The sequence below is a fragment of the Protopterus annectens genome, chromosome 9.part0 (assembly GCF_019279795.1).
Source record: "Protopterus annectens isolate FY-2018-M chromosome 9.part0, PAN1.0, whole genome shotgun sequence".
NCBI classification, from domain to species: domain Eukaryota; kingdom Metazoa; phylum Chordata; order Ceratodontiformes; family Protopteridae; genus Protopterus; species Protopterus annectens.
In genome coordinates, this window is record NC_056743.1 from 480,563,413 (window position 1) to 480,586,207 (window position 22,795).

At 39.1% G+C, this 22,795-nt stretch overlaps 1 protein-coding gene across 1 annotated transcript in view; it reads left to right on the forward strand.

The window, feature by feature from the left end:
* Positions 1 to 22,795, forward strand: part of LOC122811285 (glutamine--fructose-6-phosphate aminotransferase [isomerizing] 1) — a 1,619,377-nt gene that overhangs the window by 1,146,057 nt on the left and 450,525 nt on the right. The window contains exons 13-14 of the mRNA XM_044083027.1: positions 2,514 to 2,634; positions 4,347 to 4,504. Coding sequence (XP_043938962.1) covers positions 2,514 to 2,634; positions 4,347 to 4,504 — 279 coding nt within the window. The remainder of the gene's footprint in view (positions 1 to 2,513; positions 2,635 to 4,346; positions 4,505 to 22,795) is intronic.

Below are 22,795 nucleotides of genomic sequence, written 5' to 3' on the forward strand. Positions count from 1 at the left end.
CCTGATGTCTGCAGTGTGCATTTCCTTTGCTTCTTTTGACAATGAAGTATATTCTCAGAGCTAGACAAAGATGGTAACTGGCTCAGAAAGATTTAGTTTCACTTGCTCCAGCAGTTTCTGCTATATTCTCCATTTTGAGTTCTGTATCACAAACATTTGATTAACCTCTCTGTATGACTCCATCTGGGTTCCCACTGTCTTATGTTGGTGGTTTGGTTGCTACAGTTCCAGTGATTGGTAGATGAGTAGAATTTTCATCTAGAATATTTTTTAATCATTTCCTCTTCCTGATTTCCACTCACATTTTAGGAACAAATGGAAATGATCTCCCATTTGTGCTTCTACGGTGGATGCATATCCCTTTTCCTTACTTTCTATTGCCCTTCAGTTTCTTTGCAATTTTTTTATACTACCTTAGCTACTCCTCTGGCAGAGTCCTTTTATCTTCTTTTTTGATCTCCGTGTAGCTTAAGACTGAAAGCTGTCAGCTTCACCCCATTTATAAGACCATTCTCTGTGGTCTTCTTATTTAACCCCCAGATAAGTATACTGTTTCCACAATAGAGAAACCTACTTTTCCACCCTTGAATCCTGCAGCTTTCGAAAAGGTAAAATATTCCTTCTGGAAGACATTGTTTCTGGTAGCATTTATCTTAGGCAGATGAATTTCTGAGTCACTAGCCTAGGTCTCTGATCTCTGTATTCCAGATCTTTCAAAAATAGAGTTTCTCTATGTACTTATCCCTCCTTAATGCCTGAGGTGGCTTATGGAGACTAATTTAAATGAGTTTGTTTATTTGCATTATTTCTTCTCTTAATCCTTTAATCAGTGAAAGTATAGTCTTCACTGTATGGCTGTACACGATAGTGAATGTACTACAAAACAAGTATCTCTGTATTCCCTACATCAGAGGATGCACAGACAAAATTTTTAAGAAGGTGTGTCTTTTGTAACTTTCAAACTTCATTGTCTTATCTATCGCTAGGCCATTGTTCATTAATGGTTGCTTGGATGCCCAGCTGCTTCTTGGTCATCCCAGAATACCTTTTCAAAGCATTACAGGCTGGATGACACATCTAGGCTGTTATCCTCTTTCAGGGCTTTGGTTGCTAAGGGACTGTTCTTTTAGGACAGCTGCCCATGTCTGAGCTTGATACACTGTCCTGTCTGTTGCTGCAGCCCAATCTCTATGAAGTCAGATACAGAAATTATTGATATTCACTAAAGCTTTAGCTGCGAGAAGCATCCCACTCCCCTTCTCCTTTTCTTCTGTGTCTCACTTATGTTTTGTTTGGTCCAGAACCAGCATGTTCTTTAGAGGATTGCATTACGGGACTGTGGGCTGGATTTAGCAGCATGAGTTGTCCGAACACCTGTACGCTAAGTCCCAATTGCAGTTTTTCTGTAGCTATTGCTGCTCACAGTGCAAGCATTATGGTGAATACCCATGACAACAGTTTCACACTGCTGTAGAAAAAGGTTCCAGTCTTATTTCAGGGAATGTTCACAGTACTCCTCTCATTTAGTTGAGAGAAAGGTGCTGTATATGTATAAAACTGTATATGTATACACACACACACACACACACACACACACACACACACACACACACACACACGTGTATGATGATTCATAAAAATGCAAAAGCATTGAGCATTAGATAATGAATGTTTTCATTTCAAAAATCCAACTAACTGAAAACCCAAAACTGTGAACGAAAAACAAAATTGTAAAAGGGCACAGGTTTCTTTCATGATTGTGAACTAAAACACTACTGCTACATTGAAACCAAATTTGTGTGAATAGTGGTAGTATTACAGAAAGGGTTTTTGTAAGGTAAAGGGTAGGGGCAGGATTAACGATTGCATAAAATAGTAAAGTGGTGGTGGTGGGGGGAGCCCAGTCTTGGTACTCTTTCTTACTCTATGAAGCCTGGCAGAGAAAATAGGGAATGCTAGTACAGTGCCATATTGATGGTAGCGAAGGGTTTGGTGGCCTGCCCATGAATTTTACACCTGTTCATGCAGTGCAGTAGATGACGTGTTACTATAAGATGAAAACTAACACAAGTAGAAGGCAGTTTTACTACTAGGAAGTGGAGCTAAAAATGCTTGTTTCCAATATATTATCTTACTTCCTAACTAGGGTAGCATGGTACATGCTGAAGCAGCTAAAGCCACATCTTCATTCATTTGAACAGCTTATTGACAGGTACTGAGTTCTGCACTGGATTCACAGTTTGGGGTGATGGGGGGAGTTGAGATGAATGTTCTTTACCTTCTTCAGTAAGTTTTGTAAAGATGATTATAAGCTTCCGGTTTCTCTTTTGGTTATGGTTTCTTATGTTTTGAGACTTCATTAAAGCCAATCATGTGTTTATATTTCTGTATTTATCACAAAAAATGTTTTTGACTATAGTTGCAGGTATTATTGATTGCATACTGTTCTGTCTTATGTCACACTATTTATGGAACATGTAAGTAGAGCAGTTTCTCTCCTTCTCTTCCTGTAGACTCGACAAGTGTTGGAAGAACTCACTGAGCTGCCAGTTATGATAGAATTGGCCAGTGACTTCTTGGATCGGAATACTCCTGTTTTTAGAGATGATGTTTGCTTTTTCATCAGTCAGTCAGGTAATGTACACCAGATTGCATGCTGTAGCCTTGCTCTGTTTTCTGTTATTTTTTTCCCTTGTACCCGGAGTCTTTGTTTTTCTTGTGTCCTATGTGCTCAGTCTTAGAAATGTTATTGCAGGGATGTGCAGTATACCTGCTTTAAAAGTGCATATCTTGACAATGAGAGTATAAGCAATTCATTATAAAAGCATAAGCTATTTCCTGTTATCAGATACTGTGCTTTGTAATGACCATTATTGTTTCTTAAGTACGGACTGTTGCATTTTCTTTTCTGCACCACTGCATAACTTATTTCCTAAAGCTAGCTGTATATGTTATTAACAGTTAATAACTATACAACTCAGTAAATACAATAAAATGGACAGTTGGAAAGACAGAATATAGGCTCCTAGATAAGACAAATGCTTGCTTTGAATATTATCAGCTGTTTGAAAATGCAATTTATGTATAGTGCATCCTAGAAGTTGTGATGTTTTTATAGAATTTTAAAAATAATTTTTGTCAGAATGATGTTTTGCAATATTGTTGTTCCTGATGTCCATCTCTTTAAGGCCATTTGCAGCTTTCAGAAACGAGTATTTTTAGTGTATTTCATATAGCCTTCAATAATACACTAAGAGCTTTATCTTTTTTGTTTTCAGCACAGACATCTGCTTTTAATTATTTTTCCCTTCTTTGTTTTTCACTAGATCAGCTTTGACTACGTAGTGGTTTCATATTTGCAGCTGTTTATTATTTCTAAGAATGTAGTACTCATGCTTGAAAGAATGTACTGTGCTGTCAGCATTTGGATCCTTTGTTTTTTATATATTACAGAGAGAGTGCCTGGGCAGTCTGTTCATCCAGTTATTTAGCAGATGTTTCAACGTGTCTGGTACTTATGTATCTAAAACCAAAACTGATAGGGCAAACTATGGATTAGCATCCACTGTCTTACCTGCTTAATTCCTTCCAAGATGGAATTGTCATAATGAATTGATGAGTAGTCTAACAATTAGTCTTTGAGTTCTGTATATGTTTACTGGCGAATGAAGTTTACTGTCCCTTTTATAGCATTTTCTTTTTGTACACAGAATGAAGAGAAAACTGCAACAAGGCTTACAACCTCAAAGCAGCTGCTGTAGGGCAACTGAAACATGTTTTTCTCATTAATTGATATTAAATATGGAGAGTTATTGAAAATAATACTAAAGATCAGTAAGTCTCTTTTGGGAGAGTTGACGAAATTTGAGGATGAATGACGTTTGTGTTTTGCTAACCTTTTTTCAGGTTAAAGGCTACTGACAATAGTGCTGTACCGAGATGCATGGAAGGACAAATCTATATTTGTGTTGCACCTAAAGGTATACAGATAGGCAGACACACACACACACACACACACACACACACACACACACACACACACACACACACACCTAGAGAAAGAAACAGTTTGGAGAGTAGCCTGATTCCTATTTGCACGTGCATTTTTGGTGTTTGAACAATGAGGATGTCATTTTCGTTTAATGGAAGCTTGAACTCTATTGTTTAGGGAACAGCTTAGTTGAAACATTGTTTCACTGAATTAGTTGGAAAGAGTGGCTTTTGTAGTCTTCCCTTTTCTGTATTTTTTTATTGTAATCATTCCTTTTTAGATAATATATTGATTGCCTTTTAAGTAAAATGATGCATGGTGTGAAAAACTTTAGAACTGTCTTGTATCCTTTTAGGGGAGACAGCTGATACACTAATGGCACTGCGGTACTGTAAAGAAAGGGGAGCATTAACGGTTGGCATCACCAACACAGTTGGTAGCTCTATCTCCAGAGAAACAGACTGTGGAGTTCATATAAATGCAGGGCCGGAAATTGGAGTTGCCAGTACAAAGGTGAGGGTGCAGTGACATCATTGTTTGTGTTAAAAGTGCAGGATTTTTAAACATTTTTGTTTCTGGTATAACAGATTGGAAAGCCTCTTGTTTTATGACATTGGTATGATTCACATCACTTTATTTTAAACTTTTTGGTTTGAAATTGTTCCAGTTTTACTGTGTATGTACAATTTTTTTCCATTACATTTTTGTGCAGTGCATTGTGATATTCTGGTAGTACTGGCAACTTGCTAGCTGATATCCAGGAGTACTTATTTAGGCTCTCAAAAATGAAATTCTATTTTCGTGAGATGAAATTTGGGAATTATAGCCATAATTTTGAAATGTAATTTCTGTTCATTATGATGATTTCATAATACTTTCCTAGTGCATGTAATATGCAAAATGAAAGTATAATTTGTGGTACAAAACAGTAACTAAGCAAGCTTGACAGTATTATAAATAGTATATATAAGAAGAAACATGGGTTGTGAATGAGTGCTCTGGTTTAAAATGCCATATCCGGTGCAAATCATATTTTTCTAATACTTGCACAGTCCAAATTTGGGATTTATGAGTGTTTCTCCCAGAAAAAATGAAAAGTCAGTGTCCCTGATAATACGTCCTTCAGACATGAATTCCAGACTCATTTAATTGATGTCATAGGTCAAATGTGGTTACAGAAGGTGCAACAGTGTGGTATTGTAGCCTCATCAACAGCAACCTTTAATGTTGTTAGGCATTACTGTTAACCCTTCCCTTTTACCCATAATTTTTTTGACAAGGACTTTCCTGTCCTGGATTATTTTGCTGCTCTCCAAATCAGAAATAAAAATGGCCTCAAGCTGCACTTTTAACAGTTTTCAAAAACATTAGTAATTCACAAATTGCAAGAAGTATTTTCTGTTGGTGGTGTTTCTAAGTTGGCACGCAAAACTTTAGTTGAAAAGTCTGTTGTTAAACTGATCAACACTGAAATATTACTTCTTTATCTGGCATAATTTCAAAGATTAAGGAATTGAGATCTTTCAGAGCAGTAGCAAAGTTAGTTGGCGCCCTGGGCAATATCCCCCATTTGCAACAGTTCCTGAAAAACACTGGCTGTCGTGTCATTTAAGCAAGCTCATCTGCTTAATTTTTTACCACTAATGCTCCAGGGACTGATCAGCACCTTCAATATTGCCAGTTATACCACCTAAAAGCTTGCACTTGGGGTAGCTTCCCCCTTTGCCCAGTCCTTCTGAAGCCTTTGAGACCTCTGTCAGTGAGGTTCCTTAGTTCCTGTTCAGTTCCCCCACTTTAGATTGACTAAGCAAAGTTTGTGGAGGCATTCATTACAGTCTAGCAAAAAAAAAGCAGATGACCTCTTCCTCCCCTAGGTTCAGAGTAGTTAAAAGTGCAATGTCAGTACCTTCTCTTTCAGCAATATCTTCCCCATTTTCTCTCAAGCCCTATCTTAGTGCTGAACCGAAGAGGCCAGAGATAGCCAACCAACCACTGATATTGACATGATCTATTTGCTGACACCATCTGTGGTCTTAGTCTTATGACCACAGCATTCAATACCTGCAGTTCTATTGTCAAGACTGCCATTTGTGCTGACAGTCTTGACAGCGATGCTGTCATTTGTCAATGGGTTATTTGCCCTTGGGGTCAGGGGGTTGCCCTTAAAGATTGAGCATGTCACAGGTTTTTGTCAGACTTCATACAGATCTCGACAAGATTTACTTTTAGGTTCTTGGAAATCAAGACCATCAGTGGTGGACCTGGAATCAATGAGTTTATCAATCCTAATGCTAGAGGTTCAGCAGCGGAAGTCAAGCTCAATGATGTCTTCATCATCAGTGTAGATTTTCCTGCATGCACGGCCCTTAATACCTGTATCCCTGACAAAGTCTTCCTCAACCACTGATGTTCATTGTTGGATCTGTAGCTGTCTACCTTTATGAGCAGTACAACAGAGAGGGGTTGGAAATATTCTACAAGTTCTTTCTGAGGTGTTTTAGCCATTTCCTTGTTCTTTATAATCCTTGAACCTGTTACTTCTGAGAACGTTTAGGAAACACACTTGTAGGAAGAATCACATGCATGGTTTAGTAGAGGTTCCTACATCAGATATCAAAGACAAAGTGGGCATTAATTCCCACCTAATGACCCCACAGTTAGGGAGGTAGTTCGGATGAAGAAACCCAAATAGGATGGGCCGTGGACCTTAGTCTTTCTCTGGGAAATACTGCACCAGCCTTTCCAAATCCCCCTACCCCAGCCTTTCCTAATTCATGATCCATTCCAAAGGCTAGATGGGTGCAACTGGTGATGAGCATTGTGTGGGTGATCACTGTTGTGGTTCCTGTCTCAATGAAACCAGATGAGATCCTCCAACCTCCCAAGAAAGGAATCTGTTGGAGTGAGGCTCACAAACCTGATATCTTTGTGGCTGTGGCTGCTGTTTAAAGGGCTCTGATCTGGCAGAATGCTTTGGTCCTTCCCCTGGATAAAGACTCAAGTATCATGGACAGATCTGTAGAAACATGTTTGTGTCCTGCACTTTTTTTAATGAGGCTGATACAGTGGCTTTCTCATATGTTATGATTCCAGCAGGAGCTAGCAGACTAGATTAACTTTTGCTGGAAGAGTTACTTTGGACGTACTACTTAAGTATAATCTGAAGTCACAGATGGGTGCTGTGTCTTCAGTAGCCAATCTCACCATGAGACTTTTGTGTCATTGCTTTCCCCCTCCCTACTTGTCTTTCATCAGTCTCACTCCCATGAGGTATGCGTGGCATGTTCCCCACCTACTTCTTACCCACATATCCACCAATGGGGTTAGAGCAGTTCCTGAAGTGGGATGTCATCTAGGCAGCCACAGAGGAATATATGCCGCTGTCTGCAGCTTCCATCCATGTGTTAGAGGTCTGCGGAGTGCTCTTGTCCTAATGACCTGAGGTTTGGTTGTGCCCCTTAGGTCAGGGTTGTCTCTCTTTCAGGACAGGACTCTAATTGACTCCATTTTGTTTCATGACTGCTTCATCCATCTGCAAAAGAAAACAATGTTTGCTGTTTGTGCCCGGCTCCCCACCCTTTAGGGCTGAGTGAGTGCCTACTATACCCGTACTTACAACTTTGTTTCCTCACCAGTAGAGAGTATAAAGGTCACAATCACTGGTTTAGTAGTAGTACCAGTCTCACCTTACCTGCTCAGGGTTGTGTATAACAGAGTGTGTTGTAACTTTAGGAAGTATTTCCAAGTGTAGGCAAGTGCATATAAATAGTGAGCACATGCAGGCAGCAGTGCCATTTTGAGAGAACAGCCAGAGTTTAACATGTATGAGTGTAGTAATCAGTCTGTTTATAAGTTTATTTAAGTTTAAGTTACTAAGCCTCAGTCCTGATGTGTTTGTGTTTAATAAAGCTGCTTGAACCAAACCCACAGCTATTCGTCTGTTTTATCCTGACTGGATGAGCAACAGGTTGCATTACTGATTTACTGGCACCCAGCAAGCATGTAGTTGCAAATGCAACCAGTGACCATTGCTATCACTCTTTCCACCAAAAGATGTGAAAAATAGCCCTTTCTCACTCCATTCTCTCCTACATGGCTTCTTAGGCCCCAAACTGATACTGTGTCTCTAGTTGTTTGGGCTGTAAGCAAGGCTTCATCTGTGTCTGCTGAGGGGCAGGCATCTTTACCATGAGACTTGCCTACAGCTCAGGTGATGGTGCAGGTTGCTGCTTTGAATAATAGATTTCACAAGGAGCACCAGGGTGACCTTTTCTTGTGGCTCTTTTCATGGGTCTTTTTTTTTGCCTTAAATGTTAAAGCATATCTGCAGAATATGGAGAGAGTAGAAATGGCCCTTTCTGCTGTTGGTGTAAAATTTTAGAAACTGCAGCAAATAATTTCCAGGAACCAGCTGAATCTATGCCATTTAGGCATGGCCACCTACATCAGTGCATTGGTGACACCTGAGTAGTGTGGGTGTATCACCCACAGCAAGGAGTCTGGAGAGCCTAACCTTCAGCAGTTTGACACTTAGAAGGATGTTGGCATAGTTGGTGGCACCAGTGTGCCATCTGTGGGCAGCAGTTGTAAAGCTTGCAAGCCACCATACGGAGGGGTTAGGGGACTCAATCTCTGACATATGAATATGCTGGTTCCCACTCCAAGTTTGGTTGCATCTCACCACAAAGAAATAAATGGTCTATAGGGCTGTCACTTCCAGGAAATGAAAGGCTGAATTGAGATCTGGGAGGGTAGGGCTAGGTGGTAGGCAGGAAGTATCAGGATTAGAAAAAAGTACTATCTTCTTTAAGGAGGGTGCCACTGGCCATAAGGTAAAAGTCCATTAATCCCATCTTGAAGCTACCTTCTGTTCTTAAGGAGGATGTTAATGACTGTGAGGTGCCATTCCAGCAGTCCTCGCAAAGGCCTGGTCGTACAAGGCAAGCATTCCTTCTAAAGGAACCCAAAAGGTTAAACACAAGTCACAAGGTGTAAGCTGCCTACAGGTGTCTGAATCCCAGATTCCAGGTGGGTCCTTCCCTGTATTCCATCGCTGGGCTCTCTCTGAACAGTGGCTCACTTTGGTACAAAAGTTTTTGAAAAAAGTAGAAAACTAGTAGCTAAGTTATATCTATCTGCATCATGAGTCCCTTTTGGTAAGAAAAAGAGGTAGAGAGAGGCTTCTCTGACAGTGCATGGGACAATTTGAACTATCCTTCCTAGATGTCATTCCCTTAAGCTATGACAAAGACTCAGACAACACTATTTTCTCTGCATCGTCCATCAAGGAAATCTCATTTTCTCTGCATCTTCCATCAAGGAAATCTCATTTGGAGGTGCTATTGATTGAATGAGGGAGCACTTCATATGGGAGGCAATGAAGGCATCAGAGGCACAGGAAGAATACTGGGCCAGGATGCCCTTTTAAACTGTATGTGTTCTTCCGTTTTTTTTGTTTTTTTTTTAATTGACACTTTTGCTGGTCTGTCTTTACCTTGCTTGCAATAATAAGGGCCTGGTTTAGTGAGGTAGTTTCTGTCATTCCTGGACATAGCATAGGGGAAAGCTACTTAATATTTTGTATGATTATATCACTTCCATCCATTTTCCTAAAGATTTCAGTCACAAGTCTTTTGCAGCCATTAAAAATTTGGAACTGAGTGCAAAAGGAGCATATTTATATTGGTGAAAACACATTTCGGGGATCCTAGTGTGTTTATGTATATATATATATATATATATATATATATATATATATATATATATATATATATATATATAAACATTATACAAGCAACTCACACATTGCAACTAGTGGTGTAATGCAAACTAAAGTTTCTGGCATTGCAGTATATTTTCCATCAGGGAAGGGGATTTTTTTCTGAGATCTCTGCCTTCTTATTCATTTCAGGCTCCAGCAATTTTGCTTCCTAATTCTTGATGACTAAAATTGCTTAAAAGATGCACTCTGTCGTAATGGGTTAGTTTGTCCATGGTTTCCCTATTATAAGTATTACAAAATGTTTTGCTAAAGTTGAAGAAAAGGGTAGTAGTGCCTGAACAACGATGTTATCCATTTTACAGTCTCTGACATAGATATACTCAGATGCTGAGCAGATAAATAGCCTGTTAACTACAAACAAGGATGATATTCACAAACAAGGGTGATATTCTTCATCCACATCTAAAATCATCCCATTTTCATGTCTTTCAAATTATTCAGCTGTTGTCTGTAAAATATTTGTGGAGAGTACAGAAAATGTAGTTGTTCTGGAAGGAGCTAAAAAACACCCACACTTGAAACCTAGCCAGCTGGAAGCAGTTATGTTTTTGGATGGCAGCTAACAATTGTTCACCTTTTTCTCCCTTTTACCAACAAATGGTGATTTATTTAAAATATTTGTATGATTCAAGTTATGTTATTTCCATTGGGGTGCATTTGGCTGCCATGTTTAATTTTCAGTTGGGATGGGATAATCTTTTCTGGCTTATCTGAGCCAATCAAATGATTTGTTAGAGGGGTCTTCCAATTCATCCCATCAGTCAGAAACCCAATTCCCTTTAACAGTTTTGTTGCTGTAACTTTTGCAGATATATATTATAAGTTTCATGCAGTGAACTTGTCCTTATTTTCTTCCGAGATTAGAGTAGTTAAAAAAAAAAACATCCCTTTGATTGCTTTATTTTCAAATGTAAATCAAATACTAGTTTGCATCCTAGAAATTAAAGTAGAGAGGCTGCAGTAATTCAGCTTATCTCTTGTTGAAAGCAGAGAGAGAGAGCGAGAGATGGGTACATAAAATGTCCACACTATGAGTGCGAATTTGGTGAAAAAGCATTACTTTTAGATGTCTGGAAAAAGTGATCCTATAGGTATAGCGGTAAGTGCTTACCTATTCATAATGTTTTAGGTTCACTTCTACAATGCTTTTGTTCTTGCACAGACCTTCTTTTGAAACTTTTAATTTAAAGATATTTGTACTGCAGTAAGGTGGTCTTTCATCTACACATTCACAAGGCATTATAATATTTTGTATGATTTCTTGTGGAAAAAACATGTTTGGATGTACTTACAAGGTGTCTGAGGCTAAGGTAAAATGTGAATTTGCTGCAAGAGAACATTTGTAATCCCATTAATACCCATAATGTCGTAATGTTGCACCTTTTACAGCCTGCACACATCCTTGCATTCCAGAGCATTTCTGAAAAATCAACTTAAAAAGCATAATATTGTGATGATGTGATGATGAGGTATTGCCAGCTATGCTAAGAGAAGTAGGTAGTGGATGTGTAACACATGCCAGCATAGGTTTAAAGAATTGTCATTTGTATATCAAGCTGATTTTTACAGATGCTTGTTTTGAAAATGTATTTGTAAAGCTGCTTGTGTTAAAAATGTCCTGCTGGACAGAAAATAAATATACCGGTATGTCAGACTGTATGGTAACTGTTGAAAGGAATATTGTAACACAGAATACTGGAAGAGGAGAGGTTAATCTTAGTCCAGCTAACTTTGAAAAATAGTCTGAAGTTAAATTACCTGGTTTAGGCCATAAAAATTGTGTCTTGCAATTCTGATTGTAGCCAGAGACGAAATATCCTTGAAAACCAGGACTAGGAATCCAACTGTATTGTCTTTGGGGGTGAACTAATTGCTACCCTGGAAGGGTGAAAGTTTTGAAATGGTTTTATAGCTTCCTGATGCTATATCACATCTCAGCAAAACTCTATCTGTATGTATGGTAACAGATATGTGCTAGATTCTGGTTCAGTTTCTAGTAAAAGGGGGTAGTGTGGGACCAGATATATGTGATGTCATTCTGTAATCCAGCACTAAAATGATTAATACTAGATGAGACAGAAGTCTCAGGTCAGTGTGTTTGTGAAACCTGTCAAAGAAGGACCCCTCACCCACTTCATCTTGCCTTGCTTTAGTAAGTAACCAGGGAATAGTCATGCTTTAGAACAGTCAGGAAAATATAGTGAGATTAGTTAAGTACTGTTTTTCTGTATCTGTTTGAAACTATCCATCTGTGTTATTTTTAATATTTCCTTTGATTAAAACTCCGGTGTTTATTGTAAGTAGATATTTAGTATGTTCATGTTTTTTTATTATTTACTATTAAATATATTTAAACTTTTCATTGTGGTTGGTCTTTTAGAGAATATTTTAATCTTTGAGAGTACTTGTATTTATTTGGTGACATTGTGGCCACTTCAAAAGCTTTGCTGCATTGGTCAAACACTACCATTTATATTAGTATTGATTTTAGTCAGTATAATTGGGTACCCTTGTAAGAGCCTTAGAGTGGCTGGCATTGGAGTGCTGTGGTGGCGGTATAACTGCCGTATAGTCTGGGCATCGCTGGTAAATCTGTGCCACTGTTTCCCAGGTATGTGTGTGTTTGTGTGTGCATGTGTGTGTGTGTGAAAATCAAATCTCAGAGACTGTGTGTATCAGCTACATGGAGCCAGGGACACAGAGCACTGGTTTCACAGAGAAGGGTGGTGGAGGATTTGGCTTGGGACACTCTGCTGAGGATTCAACTCTACAGCTGTGTCAATCTAAGGGTCATTTCATTAATAAATACTTGCCCTTTCTAATTCTGCCTGTTATAAACTGGTAGTTAAAAAGTCAGACCCAAGAAAGTTCTAGGTGCCATAAGGAGCTTTGGGTATAAACTGGAAGTGTACAAAAAAGGTGCTATAGGCTTGAATGAGTGTGAGGTACCCCCATTACACCTGATCCTCAAGGATGACTTGCCTTTTTGAAATCTGCTAGCTTGGTGGGTATTGTGTAATCATACAAGCCCTCAGTTACATTTCCAGTTGTACTGGGTTAAGATCTACTTAGCTAAGGATGGAGAACTTGAGCATTGGAAAGAACTGAAGAGCACATGGAGGTGATGCCCATTTTGTAGTTTTGTCACTCAGTTCAGTTCTGAGAGGAAGGGTGTGATACCCATTTTGTAGTGCTGTTTCTCAATTCAGTGTTTAGAGAAGCAGTGTAATGCCCATTGTGTAGTACTGTCACTCACTTCAGTGCTGAGATGAGCGTTGTGATGCACATTTTGTGGTAGTCACTCAGTTCAGTGCTGAGAGGAGTAGAATGATGCCCATTGTGTAGTACTTTCTCTCAATTCAGTGAAGAGAGGAGCAGCATGATGCTCATTTTGTTGTACTGTTGCTCAGTGCTGACAGGAGCAGCATGACACCCATTTTGTAGTACTGTCGCTCAGTGCTGAGAGAAGCAGCTTGATGCCCATTTTTTAGTACTGACAGTTCTGTGCTGAGAGGAGCAGCATGATGTCCATTTTGTGTTAGTGTCACTCACTTCAGTACTGAGAGGAGCAGCGTGATGTCCATTTTATAGTACTGTAATTCAGTTCAGTGCTGAGAGGAGCAGCATGATGCCAGTTTTTTGGTACTGTCACTGAGTTCAGTGCTAAAAGGAGCAGCTTGAGGCCCATTTTACAGTACTGTCACTCTGTTCCTTGCTGAGAGGAGCAGCTTGATGCCCATTTTGTAGTACTGTCACTGAGTTCAGTGATGAGATGAGCAGCGTGAGCCTCATTTTGTAGTATTGTCACTCAGTGCTGAGAGGAGCAGCATGATGCCCATTTTGTAGTACTGTCACTCACTTCAGTGCTGAGAGGAGCAGTGTAATGCCCATTTTGTAGTACGGTCAATCAATGAAGTGCTGAGAGGTGCAGTGTGATGCTCATTTTGTAGTACTGTCACTCAGTTCAGTACCAAGAGTATTGTGATGCCCATTTTGTAGTACTGTCACACAGTTCACTGCTGAGAGTAATAGCGCAGTGCTGCCTATTTTGTATTACTGTCGCTCAGTTCAGTGCTGAGAGGAGCAGCGTGATGCTGCCCATTTTGTAGTACTATCTTTCAGTTCTGTGAGATGAGCAGCAGCAAATCTAATGCTGGGTGGTGTTTTTTTGTGGTGGGTCAAATTTATAGTCTGAATGTGCTGCATGCAATTCCGTGAAAATCAAATGTTATGGTGAGACCTTTGCATAACTTTACTTATCTTCTTTCTTATTTCCTCTCTGCTGTCTCTTTTAACTCTCCAAAATCTAGTTTTCTTGTTTTTTTTCTTGACATAATATCTTGCCCATTTGTGACAACATTTTGTTCTCTACTTTCCTTCACTTGTATTTTTGAGACTTCTTATTACCTTTTCTTGCATGGTCTGGTTCTATATGAAATGCATAGTTATCCCCTTTGGGAAAAAAACATGTATCCGTGAATTACCATATAGGTGGCAGTACACTAAACACCGAAAGTTTGATAAGAGACTTAGGGACACAGGAGGACAGTGGTCTCATCTTCGATAACCACATCGCCACGGCAGTCAGGAAATCCATCTATGTGGCACACCTCATCACTAAGGGCTTTTCATCCAGAAAAAAGGAGGTCATTGTCCCACTGTACTCATCCCTCATTAGACCCATTATAGAATACAATGCCCCATTTGGTATGTACCTCTCAAGACATCTGCAACAACTGGAAAGGCCACAGAAATACCTCACTAAAAGAATCACAGGCCAAAAGCAGATGCCCTATGCTGACCGCCTTAAAAAACTCCAGCTATATTCTGTCGCATATCATCTACTCAGAGGCGATCTTTGCTTAACATACAAGGCCATGTCAAACCCAGAGCTGTTGGACATGCTACACTTAAAGAAATCCCAATCCCTCAGAGCCACATGCTCCAGGGATCTAAACCTTGTCATCAAAATAAACAAAACATGCTGGAGGGATAGGTTCCTGACCCAGAGACTCCCCAGACTCTGGAATAGATTGCCCATACATGTCAAGCAGAGTGCCTCTTTGGTCCTCTTCAAAAGGAACCTTGACGATTGGATGGGAGAAAGGAAATTCACCCCGGGGATCACGTCAGTCGCCCTGCTAGACAGGGGTCCAGGGAAGAAATAGCCAGGGAATTGTTATGGCTAGGCTTGTATAGGCCCTAGGGCTGATAGCCTAGTACCAACCTATGAACTATGTCATGCTTATAAACTGAACAAAGTGTCTAACCAAGTTTAAAGTTGATAGCTCCACAGAGAGGTTCCACAGAGAGGCACTTTGTTTCTGCCTGCTGTCTGTCTGACATTGCTTAGCTGACTTTGAAAGCCGATAAAACAGTTTGCACTCCTGCATTTTTTTTACTTTTTTTTCTTTAACTGGTAGTACATGGAACATTTAAGCTACATGCAGTACAAAATTATGATTGAGTCTGCAATCATTACCTTGTATTATGTGTTCTTGACATGCAGTCCACAATTCACTGCTAGAGTTTTGGTCTTGAGTTGTAATTTCTTGACATCCATGGCTGAAACACACAACCTGATTATTATTGAAGACACACTCATAATCTTCTGAGATGGTTACTTGATAATAATCCATGCCAGTTTATGTGATAATGATTTTTATTTTGTTTTAATTTATTAACTGGAGTAAAACATTAATCCATGTGGACCATTTTCAGGCTTGCCTGGGAAGTACAATATGGCAAACAGTGATGCTATTATGAAAGAACTAAGGTGGAATTCAGAAGCATGTAAACAAAACGTGAATGTCATTGTGTAGTATATGTTGGATTGATAGTGAATAAATTTACAGTGGAAATTACAGAGAAGTTGACAGTAAGTAAGTGTTCAGTATGGGAAGCTGTTAAATGTATTACATAAGAAACACTGGCACAGATACAATTCATGCTTTTGTAATGACTTGCAATTTTGCTGCTTTTTTTACAGGTTTACTGTAAAGTTCTGTATATTGAAGTTATATCCTCCCACAGCTCATATGCTTAGCTGGGCCTGCATCTGATCCTTCAACTTATACCCTATTGGTACCCTTTGCTGCCTGTGATGTTGACTTCTGTTTCTCCACTTCCCTTTGCAGATACACAGGTTTACCTCCCTCAAGCCATGGCTGATGATTAGCATGGTGTTGACCAACAAGCAGTCATTGTATTTATAGACTAAACAGAGATATCAAAATTCCTGTTGTCATTCATTAGGAACACAAATGTGTTTCTCCCTGTATTTTAGAGGGGAGCAGGAAATAATGCCTGTGCCTACCCAGATGCATGCTGCTGTGTAGTGCCCCAATGTTTACGGCCTCTTTGAGGGGTCCTGTTTTTTTTTCTCTGCCCAGCTAACACATCTCCAAGGATGAAAGCCATTTTGGAACTTTTGAACTTTCCTTCTTTAGCTCATTGTTTTGATACCCTAAACAGATTTGATTACTGCAGTCACATGTGCATTTCCAAATTTTGTGCCATCAAGTCAGTGTCACAGTTTTTATGCCCTACATTTTAAAAAATAAAACTGAGCTGTCATACATTTAGTGACAAACACCTCTGTGAATAAAACTGTGTCATTTTCGTACAGCTGAAAGATAGCTAGGTGCGACATGCAGGTAAGGTGAAAGATGGCGATTTCCTTTTGAAAGCCTTCTTTGTAGATAAGAAAATACAAGGCTGAAGGCTGAACATTACAGTAAGAAGAAATGCTAAGCATAGATCAGGTAGTTTTACCAAGTTTTTCACTCTTTTGATGTTGCTTGTTAAAACTGTATTTAGCTTTGTAGCCTTTTCTTAACAGCGCTTGATTCATCAAAATTACTTGCTTTGGAGACAAGTCTCTTGCATGTCTTGGTAATACAGTGCCAAACTTTTTTTTTAACTAATAGTAAATGTAGTCTGATGTAGTTTGTTGCAAAATACATTATAAAAGTTAAGCGTCTGCAGTACCGTCAGTTTCATTTGAGGGAGCTATTGTCCTTGCATGTATGTTACATAAACCCTAAAAAAAAACTTGCATTTCAAGCATTTTTTGCAGTTCTCTTAGCTGCTAGAAGCTCTTTATGCTGTTGAAATGTGCTTCATTTTAACAGAGGGGAAAGGGAGGAATAGATGATGTCATTGTTTTAATCAGAACTAACCAAAACCACAGTGGAGTTTTTAACAGTACTTTTGGGGATTTGATCATGGAAAATGTATGCAATTTATAATGTAGGGCATACAAGGACAAACTCATAACTTGCCAGCATTTTTAACTATGTAGAATTGTCTTACATTTTTCATCCAGACATATCCAACAACACATACTTGGTAATTATAAATTAATTTTGGGAAGTATTTTGCTTGACCCAGCAAATCTGTTCATTGTAGTTATGGACTATATTTATTTTGTAACGTGTTACGTCAAAGGTAATCTTTAAAGCATTTTTCATTTGACATTGCAGGGATAAAGCAGGAAAAAATGGTTACTATGTTTTGTATTATTGTATATGTCTATGCTGATAGTAGTTCTTATACTATACAGGTCCAGCAGAAGATTGTTAAAGCACAAGCTTGCACTCTACATGCCAGTGGAACATTAGCCTAAACCAACAATGTTTCCAAAGATATGCCTAATTTCAGTTCTTTTGTCAAGTGACATTGAGCTTTTAAAGCAAGTGCTCCATATTCAAAGATTAAGAATTTAAAGGTTATCAGAATTGACTGCGGTGATGGTGCTGCGGTAGCATTGTCGCCTCATAGCAAGACATTGTCCCGTTCGATTCACAGCTAGAGCGTCTTCTGTGTGGAGGCATACGTGAATGGGGCGTGCTTTCGTTAAAGGTTGTGCGTCAGGGCTGGTAACCCGGTACGTAAATATCCACTACCAATCATTAGCGGACCGGAGTTCCGCTGTGGCGACCCCTAACCGGAAAAAGCCGAAAGACACAAACAAAAGAATTGACTCACTGTGTGAATTTAGGTAGTATGTGTAGTAGCATACCTCTCAACTGTACAGATTTTTGCAGAATGTCCCAATTTTTGCCTCATATTTTTTGTTTGTCTCTTATAAAATTGTTGTTTTCTGGCAAATCATTGGCAAATCTATGAGGATTGAAGTCAGAAAATAATGACATACATTTGAAATTCAGACTTCATAGTCTTCAGAAAATTCACGCTAAAGCAAAACCTATTGTTCTGTCATCTTTCTCAGTCTGCAAGATCAATATTTAAAAATTGTCCCTATTTTTGGGCTTTTGTGTCCGTCCGTCCCCCATTATTTATGGCTTTGTCCAGATTTCTTACTCTAAGAGGTTGAGAGGTGTGGCAGTAAGTTTAATGTACTGTTTGCAGACCTTACATTACCAGGATATCAGAGTTAAAAGCAGATGACACTATGCCACCTGCAACTGATCACAAATTCCAGACATTCAAAGTGACAGACCTGACTTAAGGTTTAGGAAAACGTAGGAACAGTACTTGACAAGTGATACAAGGAACTAGATGCCTATTCGCCATATACAGTATTAAGTAGACACTTAAAAAAGTTATTGCCACACTTCACAGTAGTTCTCACGTTCCAAGTTGAGCAGGGCTTTTCACGATAACCTTGATGTAAATTTGTGCCTCTCCATCCGGTCATCAGTACTAGCCTTAAAGGTCGACAAAGTAGTAATTTGCTTGACCTGTAGTAGTAAGTTATTCCAAAGTCTAGGAGTACATCTAGTTTAAGAATCTATCCCTCCACAGAGTCTTGTTCAAAAACCACTAGTTTTCTGAAGAAATAGGAGGTCAAGTAGGATTAGGTCTTTAATAGGTCAAAAAGCAAGGCAAAGGTCACCTTGACACAGCCAGTAAGCAGTACTAATGATAATTGTGTTATCAAGCTAAGTAAAAGATGTAAAGCCTTTCATTTTTTTGTGTTAAAAATCATTGTGGGCTTTTCAGTTGAGCAGTATGCCTGGAGTTGTACATACAAAGTGGAGCATCGTATTGAATAATGGGTCTGATAATGAATTCTGTGGAGCTTGATGATATTCCCTTGGAAATTAAGTAGACCAAATAGAAGGCTTTCCTGACTGTGGTAGAAGCATGATGGCTGAATGAGATAGATTCCTTCATACATACCCAGGTCTCTTATGACCATATTTCTCTGAAGAGGAGTACAGCAGTGTGGCACAGAGGAATGAAGCTGTAACTGTACCCCAGATGGTCTGTGTTTGACTAGCCGTAAATTGTCATCTGCACAGAGGAGTGCAGCATCTCTATGCTATTTGTACATGAAGAGGTTGCCAGAAATTGGCTTGAAATATCGAGCAGCCTACAGGGTGGAGTACAGTTCTCAACCTATGACAGAGGTGCCCAAGCAAAAATAAATCCCAGTTAGCTTGCTTCAGTCTTAGCTATGATATAGTGAACATATATACAGGGCAACTACTATGGGTAGTTGGCTAGGATACCTTTCTGGCTGAGGATTTTGGCTTTTTTAGAGCATGCAGAAGCAGATTCCTTTCATTCCCCTTGATCGAGAAGCTTCTCTTTGAACCCTCTGCAGCAAAGATGTTTAAGAAACTGTAGGGAAAGGAAAAATGTGCAATTAAGAATCTGTTTAATTCTCATGCACCTAGATATGTTAAAAATTACCCAGTAAAAGCTTGCCCCAAGGAGGACAAGGGCAAATTATAAATGGACAAGAAGAGTTGTTTCAAGAAAAAATGTCAAGTGGACCAGAGTGGGGAAGCCTCAGAATTTCCTCAGGACCTTATTACTTATAGGGAACAGAGATGACTCAGCAAAATCCAAGTCAGTCAGTTTTCACCTTCCCTCTGTGATAGGACACCTCCACATGTCATGGCTAAGCAGCATCCTGGAGACTCAGTTTTGGGGTCATCTTTTTCATTTCTTTCTCCCTGTGGATAGTTTATTCCCCAGCACCTTGCTTGAGGCAAGAAAGAAGCAAAGATGGTGCCAGCCAATGTCCCTTTGTAACAGTGATGTCCTGACAGCCATGCTGGATAGAGTCTGTTGGCAGCAGAAGGACTCTGGAAGCTGGACTGGCTGCCGGGCTTCTGCATGCAGGAATCACAAGTGTCAGTACTGTAATTGTGAATGCACTCATGGTGAGTTCCCAATACAATTTACTATATCCTTATTTGCTGTATAATTATACTGTATGCATTAGTATCTAAAAGTTACACCGCACAGTGTCATACAGACAGTTAGATGTGGTAATAAATTAAGTTCCTGGTATTGTATAGCTACTGTTTTAAGTCTTCTTTTGTGAATGTTAAGAAATTTTAATCTGAGAATTATAAAACTGAAATAAAGTGCAGTCTGAATTACAGTAATAAGTATTTGTCAGTGCAGAATGCTGGTTTGCACTGTAGGTGAACTGCAGAAGTACTTGTTAAGACTTTGCTATCCTGCCCTTACACCCACATGCAGTCACTATGTGTAATCATGTAAAAATGGGAGGAAGAATTATTTTGTCCTTTTTAGTTAGTACATTCCACTTTGGCAGTGCACTGCACCTTAGTGCAAATGCACAATTGTTTCAATTTAATACCATTCCCTCTTAGCAAGTACTTATTACATGGGGAAACTGTTTTCATTACTTCACATAAAACAACATCTTTGTCCATTGATGCTCCTCTAATGCATGAGCTGGGTATCAGACCTGTAACATAATTTTCTTGAAAAGTAACCTGAAGCAGGGAGGTACTGTTTTGAATGTAAAGCAGTTAAACTGGAAAGCAAGTTTCAGTTATTGTGTAGACAGAAACTGTTAATGTTCATCAACACTTTTCTAGCAATTCAATGGTAGATTAGTGACACAGTTTCCATATGAAATATGATGGATGGCCTGTTCAGTACCTAGCTGTATTCAGCAGAGTTAATAGTGCACATTGGCAGGAATGAAACATTGTATCAAGACAGTGTAAATATCTTTGAGCTCTTTATATGTAGATGTTGCTCTGTCTGTAGCGTGGGGGTCTATCCATATTCATGATGGTCATCCATATGATGTGGTTTACACATTTTGCAAAGCTCCATGTCCGAGCAGTCTACATTCTGCTTTGTGCCAGACTTGCAAGTTCTGGATGCTGTCTGTATACCTGTTATTTTTTTTTCATGTCTTTCAGTGCATGTGTCTATTTTTTACATTTCTGTGTTTCATTGCTGGGCTTTCCAGATACTGTTTCTCAGTCTTTGCTTTTCTTACCCCCTTTAGAGTGCAAAATGCAGATCCCACAGTGTGAGTTCTTTGACACAGTCATGTAAAACATGGTGCAGTTTTCTGGAGCTTAGCATATTTTCTTGAATACTCCGTTTGGTAACTCATCTGGTAGTTGTGGTTGTGGACTCGAAGCTGGAGCCTGAATGCGAGTCCCATCCTTATTTGTTAAGGGTTTTATAACAAGGCACCATTTGCCAGAAGATGCTGAGAAGTGTTAATGAGCAGCTGAGGATAAAGTCAGGAGTCTGAAAGTGGATGATGGCAGAGTGTAGAACCTAAGCTGCACATCTGCTGGTAAAAGCCATGCATTTTTTTCCTTACTTTATCACAGAACTAACCTGAAGTGTTGATGGCCCACCCTCAATTCATAAATGTTTAAGATGAGTTTTTTAACTGGACCTCACATGTGTTCACCGTTGACATGTGACCATCCTAGGTAACATTTTAAACATAAAATGGACATTTGGTTTAAAGTTTCATATTTTTTGTTGCTGTTTGCATGGGAATCTCTTAAAAACCATACCAGATGAAATGACACCTCTCTCGAATTGCTTAGTCATTTCAGTTTGTGCTATGTGTGAACAAACTTTTCACCATTAAATTCAGTGTTGTTCCTTTTTTATCTGTGTCATACTTTGGTATACTATACCCCTACATGTAAAACCAGTTTGCAAAAAAAAAAAAAGTTGATAAAAGCCCATCCCAGCCCTAGGGCATGAGATTATCCATGTCACATTTTAATCATGTAATTGCACCCTGTGACTGACACCCAAGTTACTGATGGGAAAATGCAGTGTCAGTGGCACAACAGGTAGCACACTCTGCTTTGGTGCAGAAGCTGTGGCTTCGATTCTCACACCAAATAGATGGATTGCTGACACTGCAGTGTGTGTGTGTCGTCCTTCAGATGAGACATTAAACTGCAGTTCCATCTGCCTGAGTTGGTGGTAGCTCAGGTGGATGTAAAAGATCCCATGGTACTTAGTAGGCAGGGGTTGTTCCTGATGCTCTGGCCAAATGTTCCTAATATTATAAGTACCACCATGTGTCTTCGTTGAAAAAAGGTCACAAGCCTATTGCAACCTGGTCAACAAAAGGATAATTAAAAAAATACTGACACACAAATTGAGTTGAACCCTAAGCGCTGCTTTGCATATGTAATGAAGGCCACAAAGTCTTTAAAGGCAATTCATTTTCCACTAATTTGCAAACATTAAAAATTGCAGAAGAAGAAAATGTGAAGTTAGGCCAGTTATTCCAAAAACACTAGGCACAATGAATTGCAGTATTAGATTGTTGTGAGAGCCACTTACCCGAGAAACATTGCTCCTGCACCCAAACATAAAGTAGCTGTCACACTGTGGTATGTTGCCATTACTGCAGTGCGATATTCAGTCATTATTCCTTGCAGCTTTCTTTTTGGTTCTGTGGTTAAACTATTAAAAAAAAAGAATAACTTTTTTATAATTAATAGATTTTATACATTTATTAGGATAAAACTTCTTGCTTACCCTTTATGTGAATTAAGTCTGTGAGGTCAGATGCAGTATGTCATAAGAGACTTGTACAGGTGAAGCTGCGTACAAAGATTATGAATACAGGGGTTAATGTAAAATAGTTAAGAGCCACAAAATTTAGTGTAGGCCTTATAAAACACGTTGCTTTGGTGCACACTTTTCTATGTGTAATATATTACTAAGCAACAAAGTAACAGATCTTATACATAATTAATCTATCAAAAAAATTACCAGTTGCTGTGACAAGA